This window comes from Oncorhynchus tshawytscha, linkage group LG24 (assembly GCF_018296145.1).
Source record: "Oncorhynchus tshawytscha isolate Ot180627B linkage group LG24, Otsh_v2.0, whole genome shotgun sequence".
NCBI lineage: Eukaryota > Metazoa > Chordata > Actinopteri > Salmoniformes > Salmonidae > Oncorhynchus > Oncorhynchus tshawytscha.
In genome coordinates, this window is record NC_056452.1 from 3,351,613 (window position 1) to 3,374,292 (window position 22,680).

Sequence of the window (22,680 nt, forward strand, 5' to 3'; positions counted from 1 at the left end):
TTCATTCAGATTCTTGCTTTATTGGTCAACTTGATGAGACTACAAAACGAATTCACAAAAAATCTCTTTCAAGTAATCAAATCTGTACAAACCTAAATTGTGTGGTTTTTACAGCTCTGGCTCGTATGAATCTGTGAAAAGGGTCATTGTATGTGTGTGCGAGTGGAGGGCATGCTTGCTTTCCTTTGAGACAATTGACACATTTAACCTCTCCTGCTCGAGGATATTCAAATGTCTTTCTTGAAGCGGGAGTAGTCACACGGCACATACACATCTGTTTGATATTTTACAGTACAGGGGACAGGGAAAAAAACAGACTAATCCCCCTTTGCACAAACACACCATCTGTTTGCACGAGTTTGCTGCTAAATTCATCAGGTCAGCTGTCTCCCGAACCCAGCTTTTTTCAGTCACAATTACTGTACAGAACGACACTGTGGTTCCATCCTTTCAATGGGGCAAAGTGGTAAGAGAAGGGGATAGTACAAATCTCTCAAATTTTCGCACATAATGCACACACACGCACACACTTAATGCTCGCTTGCAGACGGAAACACACGCATTCCATGTCTCGTTCTCTCAAACACCCACTCATAGACAATTCATAGCATTACATGTTTTTCTTACGATAAAAAAAGGAAAAAGCCCTGGGTACTGGTTTGATTTCTGGCTGTTTGGTGAAAGAGAGGAAAGAGAGGTAGAGAGGGCAAACATGGTGGGAGTGCAGGTGGAGGCTGAGGGAGGGGCGAGTCATTTCACTTCTTGGCTTTCCTGGGGGGGGTGACAGGACGTCCGGAGCCCATGCCCCCTCCACCCCCATAGAACAGCTTCTTGTCTGCAGGTTTCAGGATCTGGGAAGGTTTGAGAACAAACAAATAAGAGACTTGCATTCAAAATCAAGAAAACCCTATAATACATGCTAACTATATAATACTATAAGAAACATTAAGTGCAGTTTGAAAATAGTACTATATTGATCCCAAAAAGGGGAAAACTGTTTACACCAGCTAATACAGACAAGTACCATTACAGACAAAACAAATGACACGCAGACAACGTCCTCAACACAATACTAAAACTTAAAGATTAGAAAGTTAGTGATATCCCTTTACCTGGAAGGAGCACATGAGGGTCTCGTCCACACTCATCATGGCTCCGGCGTTGTCAAACTCGCCGCAGTAGTTGGGGGCCGAGAACAGTGTCACTAGCTGCCTCTTCGCAAAGAACTCGTAGCCATCCTCAACCACCTGAGGAACGAAGTAGGGCTGTGTTCAGTAGGCACGAAACGGTATGAAATGGAGTGAAATGAGGAGGTACAATCTGAAATTGACCAATAAATGCAAGTTTTTGTTATCCATTGCAAAACCAACCCCGGTTTGGAATGGGTTAACAGGGATTGTTGTGATTTTAAGGAACCAAGGTAGCTTTGTCCTTCCTCCTTTAGCTATGTAACACTGTGGACAAGTGTGCAAGGCATTCTAGGCTTATTCACTTTCAAACCACATAGAGCCTGTACTAGAGGGAAGTAATTTATTCATATCACAAACAAAACCACTAAACTGGTTTAAGGTCAGGCCGGGTAGTAAACCTACTGTTGTGTTAAAGGTGTAAGATACGATCCACACCTTCACCAAACATACTGGAGGTCGACCGATTAATTGGCATGGCCGATTAATTAGGGCCAATTTCAAGTTTTCACAACAAACGGTAATCGGCATTTTTGGATGCAGCTTATGGCCGATTACATTGCATTCCACGAGGAAACTGCTGACCACCTGTTACGCGAGCGCAGCAAGGATCCAAGGTAAGTTGCTAGCTAGCATTAAACTGATCTTATAAAAAACAATCAATCTTCACATAATCACTACTTAACCTAGTAATATCGTCAACTATGTGTAGTTAACTAGCTTGTCCTGCGTTGCATATAATCAATGAGGTGCCTGATAAATTAGTATCAAATCACAGCCTACTTCGCCAAACGGGTGATGATTTAACAAAGGCACATTCACGAAAAAAAGTACAATCGTTGCACAAATGTACCTAACCATAAACATCTTGACTTTCTTAAAATCAATACACAGAAGTATATATTTTAAACCTGCATATTTAGTTAAGAAATTCATGTTAGCAGGCAATATTAACTAGGGAAATTCTGTCACTTCTCTTGCATTCATTGCAAGCAGAGTCAGTGTATATGCCAGAATTTTACATAATTCTGACATAACATTGAAGGTTGTACAATGTAACAGCAATATTTAGACTTAGGGATGCCACCCGAAATACGGAACAGTTCCTTATTTCACTGAAAGAATAAACGTTTTGTTTTCGAAATGATAGTTTCCGGATTTGACCACAATGACCAAAGGCTCGTATTTTTGTGTTTATTATATTATAATTAAGTCTATGATTTGATATTTGATAGAGCAGTCTGAGCGGTGGTAGGCAGCAGCAGGCTCGTAAGCATTAATTCAAACTTTACTGCGTTTGCCAGCAGCTCTTAGCAATGCTTTATCATAGTGCTGTTATTGACTTCAAGCCTATCAACTCCTGAGATTAGGCTGGCAATACTGAAGTGCCTATTAGAACATAAATAGTCAAATGAAAAATAAAATACAAACGGTATAGAGAAAAATAGTCGACGCGTCATAATTTCTATAAGAACTGCAACCTAATATTTCTTTACTGGGAATATTGAACCACCAGCTTTCACATGTTCTGAGCAAGGAACTTAAACATTAGCTTTTTTTACATGGCACATATTGCACTTTTACTTTCTTCTCCAACACTGTTTTTGCATTATTTAAACCAAATTGAGCATGTTTCACTATTTATTTGAGACTAAATAGATTTTATGTATTATATTAAGTTAAAATAAAAGTGTTCATTGTTCATTCAGTAGTGTTGTAATTGTCATTTAAAAAAATAATAAATATATATATATATATATGTGTATATATATATATGTGTGTATATATATATATATATATACACACACACACACATATATATACATACACATATATATACACACACAAAAATATATATATATATATATATATATACATATAAAAAAAAAAAGTCAGATTAATCTGTATCGGCGTTTAAGGTCCTCCAATAATCGGTATCGGCGTTGAAAAATCATAATCGGTCGACCTCTAAAACATACAACCAAATACTTATCACTAGAGACAAAAGATTAAAAGGTGGAGCAAGTAGGATTTTCATCCACAAATGTACCTACCCACATTTCGTCACAAAACAGGCCAAGTAATCACAACACCACGGGGGTAATCGGGAAATTCTGAGTGGAGCACCCTAGCGCCCTGTTCGCTCTGAATGCTTGTGCCCGTTTTCTAACCGTTATGCAGATATGCTGCGCAAAAAAACTGTCACTGATATTCCCACTTCTACTCAATACAACACATATTGACTTCACACTGTTCACTTTATTAGTGCGTAGAATGTTTGATTTGCTCATATTTGCAAAGCCTACCTGTGATTTGGCTGGAAGAATGGGAGGAAGGAATATACTGTACATGCATAATGATCTTTATGCCTCATAAACAGACACATCACTCTCTCCCACAAACATATACACACACTGCACCCAACTTTAAAAACGTTAGGCACCAAACAGAATCTAAAGGAGAAGCAGAAATAGATTTTGTATACACAGTTAAAGTCGGAAGTTTACATACACTTGGAGTCATTAAAACTCGTTTTTCAACCACTCCACAAATTTCTTGTTGACAAACCATAGTTTTGGCAAGTTGGTTAGGACATCTACTTTGTGCATGACACAAGTCATTTTTCCAGACCTCCACAAGTCTGGTTCAATTTCCAAACGCCTGAAGGTAACACTTTCATCTGTACAAACAATAGTATAAACACCATAGGACCACGTAGCCATCATACCGCTCTGGAAGGATACTAGTTCTGTCTCCTAGAGAGGAACATACTTCAGTGCGAAAAGTGCAAATCAATCCCAGAACAACAGCAAAGGACATTGTGAAGATGCTGGAGGAAACAGGTACCAAAGTATCTATATCCACAGTAGAAACGAGTCCTATATCGGCATAACCTGAAAGGCTGCTCAGCAAGGAGAAAGCCACTGCTCCAAAACCACCATAAAAAAGCCAGACTACAGTTTGCAACTGCACATGGGGACAAAGATGGTACTTTTTGGAGAAATGTCCTCTGGTCTGATCAAACAAAAATTGTTTGGCCATTATGACCATCATTATGTTTGGAGGAAAAGGGGGAAGCTTGCAAGCCAAAGAACACCATCCCAACCATGAAGCACGGGGTGGCAGCATCATGTTGTGGGGGTGCTTTGCTGCAGGAGGGACTGAGGCTATTCACAAAATAGATGACATCATGAGGCAGGAAAATGGGGATATATTGAAGCAACATCTCAAGACATCAGTCAGGACGTTAAAGCTTGGTCACAAATGGGTCTTCCAAATGGACAATGACCCCACGCATACTTCCAAAGTTGTGGCAAAATGGCTTAAGGACAACAAAGTCAAGGTATTGGAGTGGCCATCACAAAGCCCTGACCTCAATCCAATAGAAAATGTGTGGGCAGAACTGAACAAGAGTGTGTGCGAGCAAGGAGGCCTAAAAACCTGACTTGGTTTCACCAGCTCTGTAGAGAGGAATGTGCCAAAATTCACCCAACTTATTGTGGGAAGCTTGTGGAAGGCTACCCGAAACGTTTCACCCAAGTTAAACAATTTAAAGGCAATGCTACCAAATACTAATTGAGTGTATGTAAACTTCTGACCCACCGGGAATGTGATGAAATAAATAAATAATTCTCTCTACTATTATTCTGACATTTCACATTCTTAAAATAAAGTGATGATCCTAACCTACCTAAGACAGGCAATTTTTACTAGGATTAAATGTCAGGAGTGGTGAAAAATTGAGTTTAAAATGTATTTGCGAAGGTGTATGTAAACTTCGGACTTCAACTGTAGTTTAGGCTTACATTAGGCCTATATGAATCCTAGCTTTGAATCTCATGAGTAGCAGACCCTTTCCCTTTCTTCCTGTGCCAATCAAATGTTAGAAGGTTGTTAGCAGGCTAGGTAACATGACTGAACAACATTTGTGAACAAACCTATAATTAGCAACACGAGATTAGTTTCAAACGGCCAGTGACATGGTTTGCGAAATGATATCAAATGCGTGCGAAATCGCGCTGGAAGAAAAAAGGTAACTTTGGTAATATGTATCATATTTTTTTTTTTTACTGTTTGAGCTAGAAACTCCTTAAACTGAAATTATAAATAAAATTGACTTTATAAACATTTTATAACAGGCGCCAGCTGGTTCTTTAGATCAGAGGGAGCAACAAATTTGGTAGTATTTTTTAGAAACAGCACTACGGTATTCTAAAATGTTAGTATCATAAGCATCATGACGTTTTGGTATTGTAATATTACCGTGGTACTGGTATACTGGTAATTATAAGTAAAGAGTTTATGATATGATCAGTGAATGCATAATGTAGTTATTTTGTAAGATATTTCTCCCTATTAGCTGAAATCGTATTTTTTCTAAGCTATTTTAGCTGTCACACTAATTGTTCGGTCCTAATCTAGCATAGAATCATGGGAATTTGTTGCGCTGAGGTTGCCTCCCTTTCAAGGCATGTGTTGCTAGGCAACCCCCCTGGACTTGCCTGGGCAGGCCTGCTCCCCCAGTGGCTAAAGCCAGGGTGAGAAACTAGCGCTATGAAACAAAATAAATACTTCACTCTGAACTACAAAACTTTGACTAGGATTCATGATAGTGTTAGACTTAGCAATGAAAATAAAAATTAAAACGTGATGTTTTATTGGGAATTGCAGCTGTTGGTAAGTAAAGAATACGGCAAGCTTCTAAAATGACTTGCATTCATCTTAATTTAAGGACGCATTTTTTCAAGTCTTTTTTAACTCTTATTTTACCAGGTAAGTTGACTGGGAACACATTCTCATTTACAGCAGCAACCTGGGAAATAGTTAGAGGAGAGGAGATGAATGAGCCAATTGTAAACTAGGGATGATTAGGTGACCGTGATGGTATGAGGGACAGATTTGACATTTTGCCAGGACACCGGGATTAACACCCCTACTCTTACGACAAGTGCCATGGGATCTTTAGTGACCACAGAGTCAGGACACCTGTTTAACGTCCCTTCCGAAAGATGACACCCTACACAGGGCAATGTCCCCAATCACTGCCCTGGGGCATTGGGATATATTGTTTTAGACCAGAGGAAAGGGTGCCTCCTACTGGCTCTCCATCACCACTTCCAGCAGCATCTGGTCTCCCATCCAGAGACCAACCAGGACCAACCCTGCTTAGCTTCAGAAACAAGCCAGCAGTGGGATGCAGGGTGGTATGCTGCTGGCATGCTGCTGGCATTCTAACAAGTCATCAAATAAAAAGCTGTTCTTAATTGACTTAACTGTATAAATAAAGGTTAAATAAAAACAGTATACCTGCCCGGGATCTTTCTGCTCCCTAAACCCCCTCGGTAGTCACTGACCTGGTGGGCCCTGCAGATGAGGTCCATGTCGTGCTTGTGGAGGAACTTGGTGACCACGTCGGCACCAAAGGTAAAGGAGACGCCACGGTCATTCTCGCCCCAGCCCAGCACATCCTTGTCCGGGTCTGCCCACAGCAGGTCGCATAGCAGGCCCTGGTCAGGCACGTCCGTGGGCCGCATCACCCGCCGCACCTGCTCCATAGACTGGAGATCAGGGGACAGGCCTGGGGGATGGGAGGATTGAAAAAATTTTTTATGAGGTATAGACTGTCGCACAAGAGATAGCTTGGGTGTAAAGCTTGTATAATATATATTTTTAATATGGCTTTTCAATTACAACCACCTAAAAGATCATTAAAAAGAATACCCTTTACGATAATGGAACTAATCTCGGTGATGTCCATTTCTCAGTCTGCCTAAAGCTCATCGGTCATGGTCTGAATGACAAAAACTACAGCCTACATCCCAGCCTGGCCCTATCCAAAATATGTAATTTTTTTCTCTCTCAGCTGAGTTTCCTTTCACTCTTTCTACGCAGTTCATATTCTACAGTTACAATGGGAGTTCACATGGCACATTATGACAAGGACACAAGGGTATTTCAAAATCAACCAGAAATGTGTGCAGAGGAGCCATTTGATAAATACTACAACTTCATACCTCCATGACAACAAAATATCTTCTCGTCGACGATGGCCGCCACAGGCAGGCAGTTGAAGCAGTCGGTGAAGGTCTTCCACAGCTTGATATTGTACCGCCTCTTACCTACAAGGGGCAATATCTAAATTAATCTAGGGCGTATTCAGTAAAATGAACAGTTCAGAATGTTGGGAATTGCAACGTAATGAATAGAGATGACGATGCCCAATTCTTCATGACATAAAATAATTTCTGTTATACAAAATGCATTTCTATCTGAATGTTTTGTAATGTGTTCCACCCGTCAAAACTGAACCCTGATCTTCAAAGCTAATTAACCTGGTCTTTGCTTTGTCACGAAAATCACTCACATAATTTATTGCATTCTTATTTTGCGCTTCGCATAATACATGCTCTGTAAGCAACCAATCAATTGGTTGTCGAACTTTTTAAAAAATGTCAAAGTTCCTCACAAAAACTCAAGAGTTCAGCTTGTTAGCGCAACTTTTATTTAATAATGTTTTATTTGACCAGTCATGTTGAATTAAAGTCATTATGGCATTGGGGGCATAAGAGTTCAGAATGTTAATACATTTATTCTATATACTGAAGATATGGGACGACTTGAGATCCGTGCGGCAACATCCGATGCCTAACCATGAAAATTCAAGTTAAGTGTATGGAGAATAGGGTTGGGCAGCATCCAGATTTTCGTATTGTCATACTGTTCTTCTCTCATCCCGGGATTTACGTTATTATCAGCTTAGTACACAAACAAAGATAAGCCCACGAAGTGCAAAGACAGGCCATCCAGCTCACAAAGTTATACACACATTAGGTAGGTGCTACCTAATGTCATTTTTGGTGAGTTTGGAACTTTACAAGCGAATGTGAACGAGAGACATTGTGCAAATGAACACATTTTTGACGCATGCTTGTCTGGAGGAAGAACAGTACAGTACTGGCTCTGGAGCAGCATGTGTACACACTGTGTCTGTGTGGAGTCGCTAGGGCAATGGGCCTGACTGCTCTACTTGGAGAAGATGGGGGAGGAGGCCACGGGCTGAGAAAAAACACAAGGAAAATCAAGAGAGCAGTGGCAGCTGCACAGATAACTCATCCAAAGGGCTTTGACTTCTCAAACACGGCCAAAAGCTAATACAATATGATGCCTTGTCATCTTATTAATTCAGCCACTTAGATAACTAGCAAGTTAAACTTAGGTGCAGCGTTAACACAGAATTCTTTGTTTTCCACATAGGAAAAAATATCAAATAAGAAATATTTTGCAGCTATTTGTAAACGCAGATCTAAAATTCTTCTTATTGTAATTTCTGCTCTGCATCAATTCTGTCCTTCAGTTGACCTTCTCTACTCGGATGAGTATTCACAAACGAGTGTTCTATCAGTAAATAGCGCTCTGACTGATGTGTAGCTACTTTTTTTTGGTGTAGCCAGCCTACTTTTCTCCAGTAAAATGCAAGATTAACTTTAAGCAAAAAATTTGGAAAGGTAGCTGGCTACATTCTTTCTATAATAAAACATTAGAATCCCCCCCCCCACCTTTATTTAACCAGGTAGGCTAGTTGAGAACAAGTTCTCATTTGCAACTGCGACCTGACCAAGATAAAGCAAAGCAGTTCGACACATACAACACAGAGTTACACATGGAATAAACAAACATACAATCAATAATACAGTAGAAAAAAAATCTATATACAGCATGTGCAAAAAAATACCTTGATTTTTCATTGTAAGCTCATTTACATGTGTAAAAAACACTTGACTTTCAATATAAAACGCAACCCCTGTCCATATGCAGTCAGTCAGTCGACCTCTCTCAACCTCTGAATGCTCGGCTATGAAAAGCCTGACCGGTTGCACCCTCTATAACCACTGTTTATATTATTTAACCCTGCTGGTTATTTATGAATGTTTGAACAGCTTGAAAAATGATCTGGCCTTTATGGCCATGTACTTTCATAATCTCCAACCAGTTCGGATTTAAGTATAACTTTTGTATGACTGACACCATTAGTGAGAGGTCTAATGCTTTATTATTTTATAATTCCTTCCCTCCGATTTCATATTCATTATATAAATAGGCCCATGTGCACCTTCATCAGATGATCTGCAACATGTCGGCTAAAGAGATTTAATTAATGAATGCATGTGAAAGTTTTGATCTGTTATCCAACGATGATTATCATCATCATCATCATCATCATCATCATTATTATTAACCCTGCATTATAATTATATAAAAGCGCCTTAGATAGATATTCTGTGTTTTTATTTACAGTAGGGATGGACAGCTGGAGGCATTTTGTTTTTCCACAAGTGTGGTTTTAGAGTAATAAACATCGAAAACATTGCAAGTTCGCCCATTTTGGCCTTTAGGCTACACTTTACAATAGGACAAATCATTGAATTTGATAAAATACCATTTAAAAATGTATATGTTTATTAAGTAGTCTTGCTTGTCTCAGAGCAGCACGAAACGCAGCTGAAATAGTTGACCACATGCTAAGCTATTGTTTCAAATCCTATTATAACAATTGGATGACTTTGGGTGTTCCAGTAAGCAACAATTTGTTGCCTTCACTAGCCTACTTTATTCCAATATTTTTGTCATTCAGTGATATTTATTCCAATAGTAATTTGTGATAGATCCATCCAGACAATGGATGGACAACAATGCATTTGGTGGACTCGGTAAGAGTCAATCGTCTTATCCCATCGCACGGCCTCGGGAGAGGCGAAGGTCGCGAGCCGTGCGTCCACGAAACACAACCCTGCCAAGCAGCACTGCTTCTTGACACAATGCACGCTTAACCCAGAAGCCAGTCACACCAATGTGTCAGAGGAAACACGTGCACCTGGTGAACATATCAGAGTGCACGCGTCTGGCGTGCCACAGGAGTCGCTACAGCGCGATGGGACATGGACATCCCAGCCGGCCAAACCCTCCCCTAACCCGGACAACACAGGGTCAATTGTGTGTCGTCTCATGGGTCTCCCGGTCACAGGCAGCACGGGTATCGAACCAGCATCTGTAGCAACACAGATTGCACTGCGATGCAGTGTCTTAGACTGCTGCGCCACACAGGAGGCCCCATCCACAAAATGTTGTGTTGATCAATTGCCTTGGACAAAGTATCAAAATATTAAAATACTACTTAAACAGGACTATTAAACAATTGAATTTAAAATGTTTATTTTATGGTCACAGAAAAATAAATTATGAAAAGCTAATTATATAAAGCAGCCCATGTAATCATATGCCAGAGAGTAGCCACAATCGGCCCAAGCACCAACTAACACATTTGGGCCAGATAACTCACAACGGAATCGGCCTGAGCTCAATCTCCGCATCCTAGCCGTAAGTAATACTGCCAGACTCGTATCACATGACTTCTGACTCTCAGCTGAGTGCCCGGACTCTCAGCCGGAATTGGCCCAGATCCAGTGTGCTAGCTGGGGATGGACTCACTGATGGTTGAAAATGATGAACGATTGGCAAAAGCATCACTCTAAATCAGTTAGAAGACAGTTGAAGAATCTTGAGTGGACATATGGAAAGGCTCTTTTGTAATAAAAAAAAAAAAGAGTTTTATATTTTTATTTATTTAACATTAACCATGTGTTTGTTCTCTTGTTTTGTACTGTTCTGTAGTTGACCCAATGATTCATTTGACAAAGAACTTTGCGTAGTGCCAGCCAGGGCATGGATCAAAGCTGGCGAGACATTCAATGACATCATTAATAGATATGCTGGACTCTGTCAGAGAGGTTTTTTTGGGACCACATTGTGTCTATTGTCGTGCTAATAGCCCATGTGAAAACATGTTTTCAAAAGGCCTCCATGGCCAACAGAAGTTGCTTACTTTTGCCCTCTTCCACCTGCCTCTTCCATTCATTCTCATAGTAATTTGTTTTGGTTTGCATTGCAAATGAGGGCATAAACTGGTTCAACATGCCAGCAGAGTAAGTAGACATTTATGTAGTAAAATTAAGGTTAAATAAAAAACCAACACTTAACTGCACATTACTCAACACTAGCTAGACTCATGTCATCTACGGTAGGCCTACAGTGAGGAAAAAAGTATTTAGTCAGCCACCAATTGTGCAAGTTCTCCCACTTAAAAAGATGAGAGAGGCCAGTAATTGTCATCATAGGTACACTTCAACTATGACGGACAAAATGAGAAAAAAAATCCAGAAAATCATATTGTAGGATTTTTAATGAATTTATTTGCAAGTTATAGTGGAAAATAAGTATTTGGTGACCTACAAACAAGCAAGATTTCTGGCTCTCACAGACCTGTAACTTCTTCTTTAAGAGGCTTCTCTGTCCTCCACTCGTTACCTGAGTTAATGGCACCTGTTTGAACTTGTTATCAGTATAAAAGACACCTGTCCACAACCTCAAACATTCACACTCCAAACTCCACTATGGCCAAGACCAAAGAGCTGTCAAAGGACACCAGAAACAAAATTGTAGACCTGCACCAGGCTGGGAAGACTGAATCTGCAATAGGTAAGCAGCTTGGTTTGAAGAAATCAACTGTGGGAGCAATTATTAGGAAATGTAAGACATACAAGGCCACTGATAATCTCCCTCGATCTGGGGCTCCACGCAAGATCTCACCCCGTGGGGTCAAAATGATCACAAGAATGGTGAGCAAAAATCCCAGAACCACACGGGGGGACCTAGTGAATGACCTGCAGAGAGCTGGGACCAAAGTAACAAAGCCTACCATCAGTAACACACTACGCCGCCAGGGACTCAAATCCTGCAGTGCCTCAAATCCTGCAGTGCCAGACGTGTCCCCCTGCTTAAGCCAGTACATGTCCAGGCCCGTCTGAAGTTTGCTAGAGAGCATTTGGATGATCCAGAAGAAGATTGGGAGAATGTCATATGGTCAGATGAAATCAAAAATTAACTTTTTGGTAAAAACTCAACTCGTCGTGTTTGGAGGACAAAGAATGCTGAGTTGCATCCAAAGAACACCATACTTACTGTGAAGCCCCCACATGGGGGTGGAAACATCATGCTTTGGGGCTGTTTTTCTGCAAAGGGACCAGGACGACTGATCTGTGTAAAGGAAAGAATGGATGGGGCCATGTAATCGTGAGATTTTGAGTGAAATCCTCCTTCCATCAGCAAGGGCATTGAAGATGAAACGTGGCTGGGTCTTTCAGCATGACAATGATCCCAAACACACCACCCGGGCAACGAAGGAGTGGCTTCGTAAGAAGCATTTCAAGGTCCTGGAGTGACCTAGCCAGTCTCCAGATCTCAACCCCATAGAAAAGCTTTGGAGTGAGTTGAAAGTCCGTGTTCCCCAGCAACAGCCCCAAAACATCACTGCTCTAGAGGAGATCTGCATGGAGGAATGGGCCAAAATACCAGCAACAGTGTGTGAAAACCTTGAAGACTTACAGAAAATGTTTGACCTCTGTCATTGCCAACAAAGGGTATATGACAAAGTATTGATATAAACTTTTGTTATTGACCAAATACTTATTTTCCACCATAATTTGCAAATAAATTCATAAAAAATCCTACAATGTGATTTTCTGGATTTTTCCCCCTCATTTTGTCTGTCATAGGTGAAATGTACCTATGATGAAAATTACAGGCCTCTCATCTTTTTAAGTGGGAGAACTTGCACAATTGGTGGCTGACTAAATACTTTTTTGCCCCACTGTATCTAAAAATGTTTTTTTCATCTCACATTGTAGATCTCCTGATTTAAACCCGATCGAACTTGTTGCAACTAAAATGTAGTTGAAATAAACATCTGCATGTTTGCCTGGCATGGATTGTGCCTCCATCTTGACGCTCTGCCAATGATGCGACTCTCCGCCAAAAGTTGCATTTAGAGGATTCTAAATTAATATACAAAGGGGAATTTTTCATTAGATATTCTCACAGACCAGATTTGCCATTAGGGGCTTTTATATAATTATAATGCAGGGTTAATAAAATTAATAGCTTTGTAAATAAGGATGCATTATGAAAGGAAAACGACATACACAAGAGACGGTGCTATACATTTAAATTTATTACAATTTTCTTTAACCAATTTTGGTCTTTAACCTCTCTAGGGTAGGGGGCAGCATTTGGAATTTTGGATGAAAAGCATGCCCAAATTAAACGGCCTGCTACTCGGGCCAAGAAGATATGATATGCATAGATTTAATTTGGATAGAAAACTAAAGTTTCCAAAAAACTGTTAAAATAGTGTCTGAGTATAACATAACTGAGTTAGCAGGTGAAAATCTGAGAAAAATCCTTCAGGAAGTAGTTTTTTTTGTGGTTTTGTAGTTTTCTATTCAATGCCATTACAGTATCCATTGACTTAGGACTCAATTTGCAGTTCCTATGCCTTCCACTAGATGTCAACAGTCTTTAGAAATCGTTTCAGGCTTGTATTCTTATAAATGAGGGAGTAAGACCAGTCTGAACGAGTGGATCCTAACGTGTCGCAGAGCTTTTTCAGGCGCATGTGCATTTCTTGTTTACCTTTTATATTGACGACGTTATTGTCCGGTCAAAATATTATAGATCATTTAGGCTAAAAAACAACCTGAGGATGGAATATAAACATTGTTTGACATGTTTCTATGAACTTTACAGAATTTCTTGAACATTGGGTGAGACATTCTTACTAATTTGTAAATAAAGCCAGTTTGTTATTTAGAATGATTGATTTCTGTTTTTAAGAGGGAGAGAAACCAAAAGAACACCGTGCCTATTTTCTGGAAAATCACCAGTCCACATATCAAGTGAAATTCCCCCAAGTTCTCTCTTAACTCCAGGACCACCTGATACAGGACTCTAGCGGCAGAGGAGAGACTCAGACTGAAAACGCCTCCATTAATTACCACAGTTTAGACTACCGATAGTTCAGCGTTCTAATTCCCCTTGTGATAGTGTGGTGCAATGACAGAATGCCACCATCTACCACAAACGGTCAAAGCATATACTTGCAACTTTTAAAGAAAGAACCACTGTATTTACAAACACGTGAATGGCTCAACTGTTCATAATGTAAGTTAATGTTACTGGTGAAATGACGAAAGCGATCTGCTTTATCCCCTAACGCATTGCAAAGTTGACTGCAGGTATTTCCTTAAAAAGGTAGCTACAAATATAAATATTTATGGAAAAACTTCAAATAAATAGCTTCAACGGTAAAAATAATAAGAAAAACACGCAGTGGCTATTTCCAAATACGGTATACCACCCAAGCCTGATGGAGAAGTCAGAATACCGCTCATGCTGTAGTGCTTACAATTATCCTTGTGTACTCACATTATTTTTTATATGCATTTACTGTGTGTGTGCCCATGACTGTTATGCTCATTTATGAAGCCTTATGTGGATGCAGGTGCTCTATCGTGTTTTTTTTCATGTCCGTCTGTGTTATGCATCTGTCCAAGCCCCAACAACTCACACTCATCGTAGAAGCCATATATTCTGTTGATGGAGGCACACTCGTGGTTCCCCCGCAGCAGAAAGAAGTTCTCTGGGTATTTGACCTTGTAGGCCAGCAGCAGGCAGATTGTCTCCAATGACTGCTTTCCTCGGTCCACATAGTCCCCCAAGAACAGGTAGTTGCTCTCCGGGGGGAAGCCTCCGTACTCAAATAGTCTCAGCAGGTCGTAGTACTGACCGTGGACGTCACCTGTGAGTGGGCAGAGTTGACCATGGTGTGTAAGGTCACAAGATAGTAACAGGAAAATGTTTGTGCAGGTTGTTACTGTATTGATGATTGTGTTCAAAACAGAGAGGGGACTAAAATAGGCTGTTGGGCACCGTCACCCACAACAAAATACTTCAGTTAAATTAGCTAGTAGGCCTAGTATAATTTTTTTCAGTGTTCATTGTAATGATTCCTTTCTGTCGAGTGTTGGTAAACAGATAGAGAATAGTTTTCCTAATTGCCATAGTCTACATATGGTGCTGGCAGTACTTCACTTTTCTACACTTTCTTCCCTTATTGCTAAGGAGCATGTCTTCTGTTCCTGAGCCATCTCCTGTCTTTACACTTTGTATAGCTGATGTTAATGGTGATGATGAGTAATCGATTTCCCTTCTTGGAACTAACAAAGTTCTACTACTTTGATGAACAACATTTGAGGCACCCGTTTCCCAACCCCAGAAATGACAACTTGGCCTCACCACAAATCTTGAGTGGCGCCTCGAGTTCGAGCAGTATTGGCTGGCTGAGGAAGATCTCCCGGGACTTGAGGCAGAGGCCACGAATCTCGTTCTCCGTCAGCTGCACATTTTTGCCAGGTCGGGAGCCCTTCACTGGACAGGAGACAAGGACAAAGTGAATACTTGTTCATACACAACACTGTGCCTCATGTGGAGCGAGATAACTGTGTAGCTGTTTTCAACTGACTTTTCAGCAGCCGTGAATATCAAAGCAACTCGACAAAATCTTGAGGGAATCCTATGAGTCGGAAAAGGATATTCATATGATAGGTAAGATATACAAAAACTTGCAGAGAGCCTATCCAACTGACAACTTCTTAGGAAAAAAAAGAAACTAGTGAACCCAATACTTAAAAATAACTGATATTGGCACAAGATGGGGGAATTTTGGAACATAACTAATAAAATTACAGTTAACAAAAATGTAGGCTTAATCCAGTTCAAATGTATAGAATTTATTATACAAGACACAAAATTCACAAATTATATAGCAAAACGACAGAGTCATGTCTTAAGTGTAAAACTAACAATGACTCAATAATCCATGCCTTCTGGGAATGCTATGAAGTCCAAAAGGTATGGGTGGACTTAGAAAGTTTGCTGTCAGAAGTATTACAATGTAAATGTACTTTTAATCTGTCTGTCTGCATATTTCAAGACATGTCATGAGGGTGCAGTAAGGTACCTGATGTGTTGGACGATACTCTTCTCGTCAGTTATATTGAAATAAATTATACTTAAACTGGAAATTAACCAATCCTCCATTGCTAAGACAATGGAAAAATCATAGGGTAGCCTAGTGGTTAGAGCGTTGGACTAGTAACCGGAAGGTCGCAAGTTCAAACCCCCCGAGCTGACAAGGTACAAATCTGTCGTTCTGCCCCTGAACAGGCAGTTAACCCACTGTTCCTAGGGCGTCATTGAAAATAAGAATTTGTTCTTAACTAACTTGCCTAGTTAAATAGAGGTAAAATAAAAAAATATGATTCATTATCTAATTATTGAAAGAGCGTGGGCGACGGAGAAGACCAAAATGGTGCAATTTGTGGAGAGTAGTGCAGGTACTGGGGATAGGGGTGAGGTCTGTAGGTTGTCCGTTTTGTGTTGTTTGAATTTTAAAAAATAATATTTAACAAAAAAAATGTACTTAATTTGCTATCCGGCATTCAAAACATATGGCCCTTATCTTTCATCAGTGAGAAGGAATCCTTCAAATAAAAGACACTTACTGTAGCAGTTTTCCCCAGATCCATACAGCTATAGGTGCCTCCATCCGACTGGACTAAACATCCCAAGTTAAGCTTACACAAAGGTATTCGGAGCAAGCTAGATAGCTATTTAGCACAGGTGGTCGTGTCTGTCTTCAGTCTGTTTTCCATAAACAAGCGCTTAACATGAAGATATGGCTGTGTGGGAACAATAACCCTAACCTAGAAAAAGGCATATATCAATTTAACCTTTTGTTTTCTGAAAATTATTGCTGATATGAAATAGAGGTTGACCGATTAATCGGAATGGCCGGTTAATTAGGGCCGATTTCAAGTTTTCATAACAATCGGAAATTGGTATATTTATATTTTACACCTTTATTTAACTAGGCAAGTCAGTTAAGAACACGTTCTTATTTTCAATGATAACCCACCCTTCCTAGGCTAACTGCCTTGTTCAGCGGCAGAATGACAGATTTTTACCTTGTCAGCTCGGGGATTCAATCTTGCAACCTTACAGTTAACTAGTCCAACCCTCTAACCACCTGCCACGCATTGCACTCCACGAGGAGCCTACCTGTTACGTGAATGCAGTAAGAAGCAACGGTAAGTTGCTAGCTAGCATTAAACTTATCTTATAAAAACAATCAATCATATTCACTAGTTAAACTAGTAATATCATCAACCATGTGTAGTTATCTAGCATGTCCTGCATTGCATATAATCGATGCGGTGCGCATTCACGGAAAAAGGACTGTCGTTGCTCCAACGTGTACCTAACCATAAACATCAATGCCTTTCTTAAAATCAATACACAGAAGTATATATTTTGAAACCTGCATATTTAGCTAAAAGAAATCCAAGTTAGCAGGCAATATTAACCAGGTGAAATTGTGTCACTTCTCTTGCGTTCATTGCACACAGAGTCAGGGTATATGCGATAATAATAAACGTTTTGTTTTCGAAATGATAGTTTCCGGATTCGACCATATTAATGGCCAAAGGCTCGTATTTCTGTGTGTTATTATGTTATAATTAAGTCTATGATTTGATATTTGTTGGGGCAGTCTGAGCGATGGTAGACAGCAGCAGGCTCGTATGCATTCATTCAAACAGCACTTTCATGCATTTTGCCAGCAGCTCTTCGTTGTGCTTCAAGCATTGCGCTGTTTATGACTTCAAGCCTATCAACTCCCGAGATTAGGCTGGTGTAATCGATGTGAAATGGCTAGATAGTTAGCGGGGTGCACGCTAATAGCGTTTCAAACATCACTCGCTTCGAGACTTGGAGTAGTTGTTCCACTTGCTCTGCATGGGTAACGCTGCTTCGAGGGTGGCTGTTGTTGATGTGTTCCTGGTTCGAGCCCAGGTAGGAGCGAGGAGAGGGACGGAAGCTATACTGTTACACTGGCAATACTAAAGTGCCTATAAGAACATCCAATAGTCAAAGGTTAATGAAATACAAATGGTATAGAGAGAAATAGTCCTATAAATACTATATTAACTACAACCTATAACCTCTTACCTTGGAATATTGAAGTCTCATGTTAAAAGGAACCACCAGCTTTCATATGTTCTCATGTTCTGAGCATGAAATGAAATGTTAGCTTTTTTTTTTTTTTTTACATGGCACATATTGCACTTGAACTTTCTTCTCCAACACTTTGTTTTTGCATTATTTAAACCAAATTTAACATGTTTCATTATTTATTTGAGGCTAAATTGATTTTTATTGATGTATTATATTAAGTTAAAATAAGTGTTCATTCATGATTGTTGTAATTGTCATTATTGCAAATAAATAAGCCGATTAATCGGCATAAGCTTTTTTTGGTCCTCCAATAAATCGCTATCGGCGTTGAAAAATCATAATCGGTCGACCTCTAATATGAAATATAAGGTCCTTATGCTTCCAAAACCATACCGCAAGAGATGCGTCTTAATGTTCAGAATGAGCGTTGGGACTCATAACAAAACCCCCCTGTAAAGAAGACACCTTCGTCCAATGAATTATACGTAATGTAACGTAACTGAGAGTTACGGGTTTGCTCTTAGCACAACACAATATATTAATTCAATGTTTTGTCAAAGGACAAAAGTACATGTGTTAACGTGTTTTTGAACATTTCAAGAACATTTGAACTTAAATAAAAATTAGACTGAGGAAAATGTTGACATTTAAAAAAAAAAATGTTTCTCACATAATAACATTTGTAAGTATGCATTAAGGTGTCTGGAACAGAATAAATATGGTAAAAACAAAGGTAGACATTAATAAAAGCATTACTATATCTTCCCAAATATTTTTTACAATGGTGGGGCGTGGTAACTTCAAAACAGCGCCCCGTCAGGCTTCTATTGTGTTGTAATGAAACAGGCAGGGAGCAGGCCTCGAACCCTCAACCTTCCTGCCCAAAGTCCAGCGCGCTATCGTCTGTGCCCCAAAAGCATGCTCAAGCGGCAGTCGATATCCGCGCTTATAAACCAAGGGTCGTTACAATATAAATCATTTGCTCGATCAGACGAAAAAGAAAAAAAATCGCTTACACCGAAAATAACAAAAACGTCACAAAATGTCGTCATAATATATGCGCGACCTGTTTCGACTGGGAAGCATACGGTGAGCTTTAGTCGTTGATGCTAGCTAGCCTGTGAAGTTGCTAGTTCACCACAAAAAAAAGTGGGGAAAAAGAGCTGTTCTTACCTTCCAGAAGTCGCTGTATGATGGAGTCGATGTTTAATTTATCGGCTTCTGCCATAATATTCCTGTGATAATTTTTCCGTTTAAAATAATATTTAAAAAAATGTAGCAGGCTTGTTAACTAGGTGTGCTAGTTTAATCAGCTAATGTTAGCCCGCTAACCTTGCGCCAGATTATGCCTCAATAGTTGAAGTTGGGGTGGAAACTTTAATGGATTTCCCCGAAGAATATTTGAACAAAACGCTTTAATTATCGACTTTTCATACCGGTTTAGATTTCACCGAGTTATATTTCAATTTGTTTCACCTTCAACTGGATAGCACCCAGCCCTCAACAAAAGGACCGCTGAGAAGCGAGCAAGAATAACGAAGTACTTCCGGGTTACGATTTTTTTTGGACGCTTCAGAATAGAGGTCCTGTCCTGAACACGTTGTAAATGAATAATTAGAGCGACATTTGTTGAAAATGTGCACAAATAGCGTTCTGTTATATACAAGTTATGATACAAAGAATTAGATCAACAGTGTTTTGTCTGTACACAATTTACTGCACATTGTTGCAGCAATGAGCACTTCTAGTTTCCAAATCCAGAGTTAACACCCCCAGATGCTGCTAATTTTGAAGCAATCAGGGCAATCAGTTTAAATAAATTCAGTTTTTCAAATTGTACAAACATATCGAACCATACACAATTTCCTGTACATTGTGTCGCAGTTAAACAAGCTTGGCACACCTGTATTAGGGGAGTTCATCCCATTCTCTGCAAATCCTCTAAAGCTCTGTCAAGTTGGATGGTGAGTGTTGCTGCACAGCTATTTTCAGGTCTCTCTGGCTGGGCCACTCAAGGACATTCAGAGACTTGTCCCGAAGCCCCTCCTGCATTGTCCTGGCTGTGTGCTTAGGGTACTTGTCCTGTTGGAAGGTGAACCTTCGCCACAGTCTAAGGTCCTGAGCGCTCTGGAGCAGGTTTTCATCAAGGATCTCTGTACTTTGCTCTGTTCATCTTTGCCTCGATCCTCACTAGTCTCACAGTCCTTGCCCCTGAAAAACTTCCCCACAGCATGATGCTGCCACCACCATGCTTCACCGTAGGGATGGTGCCAGGTTTCCTCCAGACGTGACTCTTGGCATTCAGGCCCAAGAGTTCAATCTTAGTTTCATCAGACCAGAGAATCTTGTTTCTCATGGTCTGAGTGTCTTGAGGTACCTTTTGGCAACTCCAAGCGGGCTGTCATGTGCCTTTTACTGAGGAATGGCTTCCGTCTGGCCACTCTACCATAAAGGCCTGATTGGTGGAATGCTGCAGAGATAGATGTCCTTCTGGAAGGTTCTCCCATCTCCACAGAGGAACTCTAGAGCTCTGTCAGAGTGACCATCAGGTTCTTTGTCACCTCCCTGACCAAGGTCCTTTTCCCCCGATTGCTCAAATTGGCCGGGCGGCCAGCTCTAGGAAGAGTCTTGGTAGTTCCAAACATCTTCCATTTAAGAATGATTGAGGCCACTGTGTTGTTGGGGACCTTCAATGCTGCAGAAATGTTTTGGTACCCTTCCCCAGATCTGTGCCTTGACACAATTCTGTCTTGGAGCTCAACAAACAAATCCTTCGACCTCATGGCTTGGTTTTTGCTCTGACGTGCACTGTCAACTGCGGGACCTTAAATAGACAGGTGTGTGCCTTTCCAAATCATGTCCAATCAAATGAATTTACCACGGGTGAACTCCAATCAAGTTGTAGAAACATCTCAATGATGATCAATGGAAACAGGATGCACGTAAGCTCAATTTCAAGTCTCATAGCAAAGGGTCTGAAAACATATATAAATAAGGTATTTCTGTTTTTAATATTTTATACATTAGGAAAAAAAGCTAAAAACCTGTTTTCGCTTTGTCATTGTGAGGTATTGTGTGTAGATTGATGATTAATATATATTTTTAAATATATTTTAGAATAAGGCTGCAACGTAACAAAATGTGGAAAAAGGGAAGGGGTCTTAATACTTTCCGAATGCACTGTATGTTTTCGAAGAAGTCATTATTATTTGGCCCATACCGGTTAATTAGCCAGATATGTTTTTGGTCCAATAGTATATTTAAAATGATCCATTTTCCTTGAGGATCGTTTAGCACAGTTTGCACAATCGTATCAAAATGGTTGTTAATTAATATAATCACCCCTTTTGAGTTTCTTTGCCTATGAAAAATATATATATTTTTCTCTTTTAGCCAGGTAAAAATGTATAGTTTTTTGTGATCTGTTAAGCCATAACAGTTGTAGCTGGCTATATTTATTTTCCCACCACAACCAATGTTTGTAAACTTATTTGACCTTTTCTGCTGCTTTTGAGACACTGTTCGATCCCTCCTTGGGGCACTTACTGTTAAGTAAATAAAACGCTAAACAATCACAAAACAGCAACTATTTGTCACTATGTATTATTATTCTAATATGTATAGAATTGTCAGTTATTGATGATGAACCTTTAAACTCCACTTTTCCTCCCCTCCCTTCCCATCTCTCTATTTTTCAGCTCCAGATGAGTGTGTGTGCATGTTGTATTTTCTTTTTCCTTGTCAGCCACCATCTCTCCTAACCATGACCTCTCCACCAACTGTAAGCACAACTGCACATGTTCGTTGTGGGAAATGGATAACACAATCTGTAGGCCTAAATATCTCCAATCCTAAAATAAAACGGAGCATACATATAAAAACAAGTAGTTCCAATATATTTACATACTCGTGTGTGTGAGAGAGTGTATATATTTTATTTTTTATTGTTAGCCACCCATCTCTGCTTTTCTGCTTCATAAAAAGCTGAGGTCTGGAACTCCTTCCAGGTCATCTCTCTCTCCATTCCTTGGCCTTGGTTGCCTGATGACTCACCCTGAATTTTAATCGCTACATACATTCATTGTGGAGAACAAAAGATGTGAATGGGTAGCCAGGGAATGGCTTTGGTACATAAAAAAAATCTAATAAATCAAACTGTTGCTTTAACTGTGAATGTACTTTATTGCACACAATCCTCAAATAAAATGGAACATACATAAAATAAACAAGTAATTACAATTTATTTACATTGGGGATAATGTGTGTTTTCTCTTAGTGAGGCCTCTTTTTCAACTCAGAAAAATGACACAATAGTCTTATACAATATTAACAGTCACACTTTTATTGGATAGATATTTAGAGTAATTATGTAGATATTGATAATGGATATGTGGTCGTAGATATCTCCAATCCTAATATAAAATGGAACATACATAAAATAAACAAGTAATTACAATTTATTTACATTGGGGATAATGTGTGTGTGACAGAGACGGAGAGTGTGTGTGCATGTTGTGTTTTATTTTTC

General features: G+C 39.8%; 1 protein-coding gene across 1 annotated transcript; it reads right to left on the reverse strand.

The window, feature by feature from the left end:
- On the reverse strand, window positions 1-19,696 carry ppp1cab (protein phosphatase 1, catalytic subunit, alpha isozyme b). Its single transcript, XM_024387138.2, has 7 exons — window positions 19,326-19,696; window positions 15,375-15,506; window positions 14,647-14,877; window positions 7,202-7,306; window positions 6,542-6,765; window positions 1,113-1,247; window positions 1-851 (listed from the first exon to the last, which is right to left on the reverse strand). Exons 1-7 carry the CDS (start codon window positions 19,378-19,380, stop codon window positions 756-758), a joined length of 978 nt encoding a protein of 325 aa, XP_024242906.1. The 5' UTR covers window positions 19,381-19,696; the 3' UTR covers window positions 1-755.
- Window positions 19,697-22,680: the final 2,984 nt, after the last annotated feature.

Bases quoted from the DNA above. Each gene is read 5' to 3' on its own strand.
- ppp1cab (XM_024387138.2), bottom strand. From the start codon at position 19,380: ATGGCAGAAGCCGATAAATTAAACATCGACTCCATCATACAGCGACTT. The intron at 15,507-19,325 runs GTAAGAACAGCT...TCTCCTGTCCAG, and splicing joins CATACAGCGACTTCTGGAAG to TGAAGGGCTCCCGACCTGGC. The intron at 6,766-7,201 runs GTATGAAGTTGT...CCCATCCCCCAG, and splicing joins GATATTTTGTTGTCATGGAG to GCCTGTCCCCTGATCTCCAG.